The 9,383-nt window shown below is 40.6% G+C and overlaps 1 protein-coding gene across 1 annotated transcript; it reads right to left on the bottom strand.

Moving 5' to 3' along the window:
• Positions 1–5,074: 5,074 nt before the first annotated feature.
• LOC134181420 (probable serine/threonine-protein kinase drkC) lies at positions 5,075–8,433 on the bottom strand. Its single transcript, XM_062648699.1, has 2 exons — positions 7,330–8,433; positions 5,075–5,380 (listed from the first exon to the last, which is right to left on the bottom strand). The coding sequence occupies exons 1-2, from the start codon at positions 8,412–8,414 to the stop codon at positions 5,158–5,160; spliced, it is 1,308 nt and encodes a 435-aa protein (XP_062504683.1). The 5' UTR covers positions 8,415–8,433; the 3' UTR covers positions 5,075–5,157.
• Between the last annotated feature and the right edge of the window lie 950 nt (positions 8,434–9,383).

Raw genomic sequence — 9,383 nt, 5'->3', positions numbered from 1 at the left:
TCTACTTTGTATTTGGCGTGCAGTTTTTCTCTAGCTCTAGACTGAATTTATCTATTTTGTCACTAAACGTTTTAAAAATTAGACGTATACTCTAAATGCGTTTACCGTTTATCTCCTAATGCTGTTATGATGAAAGGCGTATCATATGGTTTGCAAACTATGGTATGATATGTTTTAATTTGCTTAATAGGAGTTTATATATCAGCATATAGTACAACCCTTCATACTGGACTAGTTTTCACTACCTGGTTTGTAACATAGCACGCTACTTTCTTGGCAGAAATCCCTACACACGGTGTCTCATAATAGAGTTAGCATACTCCCGCATAACGGACGACAAAACAATTCGGTACATTGTAGTATAACTGCGATAGTAATGAAGACGACTTCCTCTGCCATATTGCATATTGCACACACGAGATTCATGCTTTTGACTCTCCGTTTCTGCAGCACCCACCACAGTAAGACGATGCTACTACTCTTGTCATTATGCGCTAAGCAGAATCCTACTCTTGTTACTACGTGCTAAATAGCTGGAATGTTTTGATAGCTCCAAACCAGACACAATTAACCGCAAACCAACTTCCCTACTGTACACTGTACCGTTTGGAAACCCAGTGCAAACTAGCATTCTTTGGAGCAGGTGCAACGTTTAACACTAACTCAAATATGATAACAAGCTCAACCCAGGGTTGCAAATAATAGTGTGAACATACCTGCAAGTGTGTTGCTACCAGCTGTGTTGTGCTGTTGATGCCAACAACATGTACAGTTGTACAGTATACACGCGTCTCTCTCTATTCCCCAAACGTGAAGTCGCGGAAGTGAGTAATAAGATGCGGTCGCGGAAGTGAGTAATAAGATGCGGTCACACCATTACAGCATTAATCCAACCTGCCTGCTACAGAGTGTCACATTACAGCAAAGTGTAAAAAGTTGCCACTCAGCAGTAAAAAAGATTAGCTAATTAGCTAGGCAAGCGCAATTTGACTCTCCAGAGACTGCAAGCCGCTTAGCGCCGCAGACGTAGTAGATTTTACCAAAGCTGGCGACTAGTGTTGAAATATGCAATCGCCATCGGAAAGTTTTAGTCCCCATCCGCAATTTCAAGCAAAGCAGACCAACACAAAGTAGATCATTCTTCTTTGATTTATTGCTTTGATACGCGGTAAGGTCAGACTTGAATGTTTTGACAAGAGGTATATCATTATAGGTAGACCCGCTCTTTCAAGCAGGGTTAGGACCATTCCTGTTGTAAACTGATTGGTTATACACTATGCAGTAGCAAACACAGTTCCAAACCTAGTGTAATCACGGCCTCAGTTAGTTGATCTCTAGTCTACAAACACCTTTGCCCACGACAGAGATGATTACTTCCGGGAGTTGGTTTCTTCTTGCAAGAATGTCTTTCTACAAAAGTACGGACTGTGCGGAAGAAGGAGATTGCTTGAACTTAGTGTTAGTTTGTGGTAGCGCGTTGAGCCACTCTCCGTGTACAACCCATATCTGTAAACAGTGTACTCTATCGTTTCCAATTACCGCGGGCAATAGCTGCCTACACTTCCGGGGTAAACTCATCTGAACGGACTTTATCGTATTTTCCGTTTAGCAACGGAGTATGATGTAATATGCTTCGTGACATTCTGACTAATAACAATCTAGACCTTCAGCAATCAGTACCAATGTTACAATCGGATTTCTTTGAAACGTCTTAGCATTTTGCTTTGATGACGATGCGCCTGTCTGTGCTGTTGCTGCTACTGCTACTGAGCGCCAACGTGGCGTCACAAGAAGAAATGGTATCGTTGACACACAACATGTCGTCGTGACTGCATGTCACTAAAAACATAATGATTTCTGTTGTAGAAAGGAAATGGTTGCAATTCTGGTAAGAGACTGTATGTCTGTACCAAGACTACTGTGGCTCACTACATAGCAAATCAATCTTTACTCTGTTATTCAAGGTGTTATTGGCGTCCTTGGATTAAAAGGAGAAAAAGTAAAAGAAGTGGTTGTTGTTGTCTAAATAGAAAGTCACTTTTAAATTAAATAATTGCTGGACTCCTTACATTTTGTTAGTACATTTAAATTCAATGCAACTACAGCATCAAATACAAGTAACTTGAAAATCGATGAAGTTTCAAGTAATATAGCGCATCTGACCTACCAAGTAATATATATATATATATATATTTAATAGTAAATTATTTAAAAAAAATTAGAAATAAACTAATTTAGTCTTTTCGTATAATAATTAGCGAATAGATGTAAAGTTACATTCTAGGCAGCAGAAATAGATATATTTTGCAAAGAGTATCTTCAATTCTATAATTTTAGGTGACAGAGGGACGGCAGGAAAAGTTGGTCCAAAAGGCGCCAAGGAAGACCTGGTTCGAATGGCTCCACAGGGACAGCTAGTTCAAAAGGGGATACTGGTGATCCCGGGGTTATGGGCATTGCTTGACCAAGAGGACCACCGGGAATTGTTTGTACAGACGTTTGCTCCAGTAGCAGTAAAGGTAAAACATATCTAAAAATTTATTACGCATTAAGAGTAAGAAGAAGGTTGATTGACTCCATCACTTTAGGATTTATGAAGTACAGCCAGCAAGTGAGGAAAATTGAGTTCTGTGACGGTAGCAAATGGCTTTCTCTACCACAAATTGACAGCTCTACACGTATTGGTTACTCGTCTTTGCAGCCTGCATCTACTTGTAAGGAAATAGCACTCAAATACAAATCGTCTTCAATAAATGGACAATATTGGATTAAACCTTCCTCTACCAACCCTCCATTTCAGGTTAAAAATTATTAATCAACTAATATAATTTAGTAAATTAATCTAACATTCTTGTTACAACAGGTATTCTGTGATGCTCAAGACGGTTGGACTTTGATCATGAAAATGGATGCAACTCAAGACACTTTCAAATATGCGAGCAAGTTCTGGTCAAACAGAACGACATATCAGGCAAATAGCTTGGCAATAGACGACAAAGAAGCAAAACTGGCTTCGTATTGGACGCTACCATTTACTGAACTTCGTCTGGGAATGAAAGTAAACGGGACTCTCAGATGGATCACTTTCAGTTACAAAGCATCATCTTTGTACAGTCTTATTGCTGATGGTCACTACAGAAAGACAAGTGTTGGCAAGAATATGTGGACAAGTTTGTTAGCAACGTCAACTCTGCAAGAAAGATGTAACAAGGTAAAGATTACGTTGATCGAGCACTCATGCGCTACACATCAAACCAGAATAATGTTTATTAAACTGTCTTATTAGCATTAATTAATTAAGCAAACCTAAATATTTCTAATCACATCTGCCTACTAAAATGTTGAATGCTAACAGAATTAAGATTTGGAACCATCAGATGCATGTTTTGTATGCATTAATGTTGAGTTCACTAGTTAGTAAAGTAGCATGCTGCCGACAACTATAAAAACATTTTACAACATTGTAAAATCACGTTTATGTTCTATTTCTAGAAAGTATTCAACGTAAGAACTAGTCACCCTGACCGATGGGCAATAGCCGCAGCAGCTCGTCTAGGATTTATTGCAGACGGATTTGACAACTGTTTTCGAAAAGAAAAACTTTTGTTTGATTTGGAACACAGTCTTGGTCAATACAAAATAGTGCAGGAAACGTAGGTGGTAGAGCTGTTAACACCTAAGTAATTGGCTACATCATGGCACGTTGAGATAACATCATAATGACACTACTAGAGACATGTGCAGGTTGTAAATGCAGTTACAGCTATGTAGCAAATGATAGCAACAATAGCCTAAACTACAAAAATATCGTCCTATCTGTTGTAGATGACGTAGTCTTGCTGGCTGTTGACGTTAATCAATAAAACAAGTAGCAACGAAAGAAATGGATGTCCGCGTGCTTCAAAAGTTAACACATTAAATTATTACAAACACTCTCGTACAGTACAAAATTCCGGATACAGAAAAGAGTGTACACAACTCTTGGATATGCCTCTACTCTTGACTTGTAGCGTTTTTGACATTCCATTTGTATACGTCGTCGTTATAAATTGTAGCTTTAGTTAAACAAAACAAGTGAACGTGGACGCTACTTGTCCAGGTAAACAAAGGTAGGCGTATTTTTTAGGACCCGGATATAGTAAAAATTGTATTTTAATTGACATTAATCCACGTTTTTAGTATTCAGCGATACGCTTCGTATATATCGAGCAAGGTCAAGAATTATATTTCAGATTTGGTTGAGGTCCGATGCTCCTTTCTTAGAAAGTTTGAGCGGGAAGGGAAGAGATTTGATCTGCAAGAACTCACGATTTTCAGGGAAACTCTGGTAGTCAACGACGATTTTACTGTTTGCTATCACCGGATGAAGGGTGAGCAAAAGTGCCGCCATGACTAACTGTTTTGGAGTTATGCGCCAGCACACAGCACACAGACTAACGGACAAACACGCTGACAGACATATTTCCTTTCAAAATCTGTATAGTAGCTCCGTTTACATAAGCACTTGCATGTGGTTCAGCACGATTCGACTCGGTCTCCGAATGTCGGTATTAAACGTGGGCTCATACTGTTATGACCGAGTGTTTCGACAAATCCTGCTCTGCTGGCCCGGGATGGCATGATCTGCTCACCCTGTTTAGATTCATGCAGACGTATGCTACATTAGCTTCTCGAACGAGATTACAAATACTTCAATTACATACCACGAAAGATTATAATCAATTTTTGCTGTACACGTGCACATGGCCTTCCTTTTAGAGTCCTATGTGTATGTCTATGGGTGTCGAGAAATCTATAATCTACAGTCATGCTGACTTGATCTAAAGCTTACTGGTAACTTTGGCCCCAAATCAAGAATCATTCTGACAAAGTAAGTACAACCAGCGAGGTGATTAAAGACTGGACGAATCCTACAGCTCTGTAGATCCAATTTGGCTCTATTGCCATGCATAATAACAACAGCTCTAACAGTAGATAGCCGAGATAAGTAAACAATACCTTTATTCTTAAAATCAAAACTTGTATACTAGCGTTAAATCTATTAGACATGTAATACAAATGAAATTAAATGTCGTTATTTGCATTGTATATACCTCATGCCTTGCTGCATGCGTCGTTGCACGTCTACGTGTTTATAGTGACTTCAGCATACATCGTTCAGATGCATTTGTTCAGACAGCTGACAATTTCAGTAAACGACGGTCGCTCACGAGCACATTCAGCCCAGCAAGCTTGCATAACGGTCGCATACAAATCCGGGCAATCGTCTGGAATGAAGGGACGCTCGCCTCTTTCTACCGCCGCTTCAACCTCGAACCCAAACCGATATTGCTCGAAAGGGAAGCCACGTGACCAAATCTCCCAAAGCACAATTCCAAAACTAATACATAAACGGCAATGAAATACAGTTTATGGCCATAACAAAACAATTAATTTTTGAGAGACTGACTTGTCAATATTTTGAAATGTCTGGCAATTTCTGTGTTACGTAGATGTTCATGCCAGTGTTTCAGCGCGAAGTCATGTACAAGGACGTAGCTTATTGATCGAGATCCAATTTACTTCTAGCTTTTCTGCGACCGGTTTCCAAGTACGTAGAAGTCTAGATCAACTGCATGTACTTTGCACGTGCAATGCATGATTGACGACGTGTAACACATACTTTAGACGTGCAAGCAATAAGTGCCACGTGACTGAATGTTGTTGGTTGACTAATATATATATATATATATATATATATATATATATATATATATATATATATATATATATGCTTACTTTGTCTGATGTATTGTGTTCTGGGTTGTCTACCCATTGTATTTGGATATACCTGGCTAAAATCATTTTTCATCTAAATGTATTTCATCTTGGTATCCTAGTCATTAGTGAACAAACATGGAACACAACTTCTAAATACAACGGACAAAAATAATATTCCGACAGACCGGGTACATCTTTTAATTTTGCCAAACGTAATGTTTTGTTATGGCCTTAATACTGTTTTACATTAACTTACGCAAACCGAACAGTAGCTCTGCGTAGTCAGACGTTGAAATTTAATAATTTACAGTAGCGCAACCCAGCTCCGTCTTATCTGCAGCGAAACTTTTCTGGCGTCAAAGGACGTTGTTAGCGCACGTGCTAGTGCTGTATCTCGCTGCTGTTGCTGTATGCCTTCTTATTAAGATTTTTTGTCGTCTCTGCATGTTACAGACTACTGGATCACGTGAGTGATAGAACGACAGTTGATCGGTAGTTGGAAACTGAATTATTTCCGGTATAACGTACGACTAGAGTTCGAGTCTAGTCCAACGTCTTGACGTCGGTCACAACGTAGCGTCGCTGCCAACGGGGTTAATAAGGGACCTGATCCCCTGCTGACAAAATAAAATCGTTATAATTCATGACATAAAAGTTCCATAAAGACCACTAGTTAAACAGTTCCAAATTTATCACTTGTTAATGCTAGTAGAGTTTCAACAGTCTAACGGTCAACTTGTCTCCACAGCAACAAGACAAGCTTCCGCTGTTTTGTTTTAGACGAGATTGCAACGGTTGTTGCTCGCTAGATTTGTCGAACTTGCAGGGAACGCGAGGCTACATAGACCGCAAACAGTTCGATGTGATTGCTATCTTCTTTGTGTGAGTCGAAGTTCATTTTGACGAGTTTCGCAACCTCGAGATGTCAAAATTTTCTTTGGAAAAGACGTCAAGGTACGCTTGTCGGCGTAACAGAGGTAAACCTCAATCCATTAGATTATTGTACCTCGTGTAACAATTGTCGTGCCAAGTATTTTCTATTTTACGCTTTAGTTTTTGCCAACTTAATAAAGAGGAAGGCTCGTAATAGCGTCCATACTGTCTTTCGCGAAGCGGTCGAGTGCGCCGGAAGTTCTCGGCTAGGTGCAAGGTTGGCTAAAAACATGCAAGTGAAATAGACGTAAGCTACAGACACTGCTTACAACTTAGGAGACGAATGGAGCTAGTCATGTTGTACTGTCACTTCTGACTAGAAGAAGAGAAATAAAGGAAGTGCAGCGTTACTCAAGAATGCACGTAGATTTAAAGGTGAAGCCAGGAGTTTTGAATATTGTCACTTTGCAGACGTAGCAATTGACGATGAGATAAAATTACAAGTGGAAGAATTAATAGAAATAAATTTTTTATATAAAAGAGTCTGGGTATGGAATCAGGCGTTATGTAGTAAGACACTGACGTTACGTTGGTGGTTACGCTGGGCTGACGCTAAGCTTGCGTATAAGCTAGCTATTGTGTGTAAATTAACAAGCTTGTTCATGCACGCATATAAACGATCCACAGTGCGTGTACCTGTAAACATCGATAGCTCCGTCGTAGCTCTGTCGTCGAGACATCTCCGGTGCTCGATATCTTACCGTCCCGATACCATATTCACATATCTCTTCCATATGGAACAGTGGCTCAATCCATGAACTGTTGTTAATTAAAGACTTCTTTGCGCTTGAAGTTTTCCGTCTTTTTATCCCACGAAGAGGAACACCGAGACCAAAATCAGCAACTTTGACAATCCAACTTCGGCTAACCAGTAAGTTGTCACTCTTCAGATCTCGATGAATCCTCGGCGGGTCCAAGTTGTGAAGAAACTCCATTCCCTTTGAAGCGTCCAAAGCAAAGCTTATCTTACTCTCCGGACTCATATCAATACTGACGTCCTCCAGTACGTGACGTAACGAACCCCGATGCGCAAACTCGACGACGAGAAACGGTTGCTCTTGTGGACTCGTTTTACCAGCTCCGATAAACAGTACAATATTTCGATGACGTATCGTTTGCATAAACTTAATTTCCCGCGCAAATTCTAACGACGATATTGGATCGTCCTCTCCAATTAGCATCTTCACAGCAACCTCCATATCGCGGTATTGTGCTCTCCACACTCTTCCCGATGCTCCGCCTCCTATTTCGTTCTGCAGTTTCAATTCTTGCCAACTGATCTGCCACGCGTCATTCAATATTTTTATGTGACGACGCAGAGCCGATTCGTGTTCTCTTCGTTTTGTTATGATGCGCCGTACCACAACAAAAGAAACACTAAGAATACCTACAAACAATACGATTCCCATCCCAACGTAGTAATACATTGCATATTGACAGTGAGAACCGATGAAGCCGACAGTACACGTGCATACGGGAACTTGCGTCGAAGTATCATTTATCACAAAACATCTGCCATTAACGCAATAACCCGCGACACAGACGTTGCAGTCGCTTGATGTTGACGAACCCTCGCCTCTCGTCGTCGTTCCGCTCGGACACTGACGGCACTCCGTCGACCCCTCGTCGGCGTAGAAACCGATTTTGCATCTAGCGCACGCTACACGAGAAATGTCGCTCGACGCTAATCCTCTAGGACAACCAACCTTCATATAGAACATATCGTCACGCTCCAGGTTGAGTAAAAAATTTTGCCGAAAAGCTAGGCTGGAAAATTTGTAGCGCGCCGTATTTTCCGGTTCTTGAGCAGTAACCAACTTCCAAGTCTGCAAGTGAACAATATACGTCCACACTTGCAATCTTCCATCATAAATGCCAAAGGGACGACGCCGAAATACGGCAGCAATCCATAGCATTCCGGCTCGAGCCACCACATTAGAATAACAATTATCAGTGAGAAAAAACGGTGGACCGTTATTGATTGATTTCAAAATGTTCCACGAATTATTAATCAAATTATATATCCACACTTCGTCGTAGCAAAAAATGCTATCGTTTGTTCCACCAACAACAAACATGTCGAAGCCCATAACAGCGGCAGTGTGATCATATCGAGCTGATGAAATGTTCCAATCGTTTTCAATCGGTTCCAATTTCTTCCAAGTTTGAAGTGTCAGCGAAAATTCCCAAAGATCGTTAAAAACGTCAGAGAAGTAATTAAGACCACCAAACAGCAACGCAGACGACGAGTTGATAGTGACGAGTGAAAAGCTAAATCTAGGCGGTAAATGATGTGAAATCTGTTGGACGTTTTTGTTTGATGTGATCAACGTTGTGTATTTGTCTGACACTATGAGCCACACGTTTCCTTGCATATGCGTGCTTTTTCGAAGAGTCCAGACAGGACTATCATTCACGTCGATTTCTTCAATGTCGAGAATAACGGTAAACTGCCATTTTTTCGTGCTCATGTCCAGAGACCAGCCGACCAGTGACGTAATGCGTCCATCACTTATACCAACAGCAATCCGATAATATGTGTTCTTCCATAACGACTGCAATGCGTAATTTACGGGGACTATGATGGAGTTACTCAGTTTATTCCAAGCCCATACTCGTGTCAGGTGGTATCTCTGTAGAATCCACTTGCTTGAGCCACAAGATTGACCGTCTTCGGACAAGTAAACAAT

The sequence above is a fragment of the Corticium candelabrum genome, chromosome 6, assembly GCF_963422355.1.
Source record: "Corticium candelabrum chromosome 6, ooCorCand1.1, whole genome shotgun sequence".
Taxonomy (NCBI): domain Eukaryota; kingdom Metazoa; phylum Porifera; class Homoscleromorpha; order Homosclerophorida; family Plakinidae; genus Corticium; species Corticium candelabrum.
The sequence above is the reverse complement of the archived record's forward strand: the minus strand, read 5'-3'. Positions and strand labels throughout refer to the sequence as shown.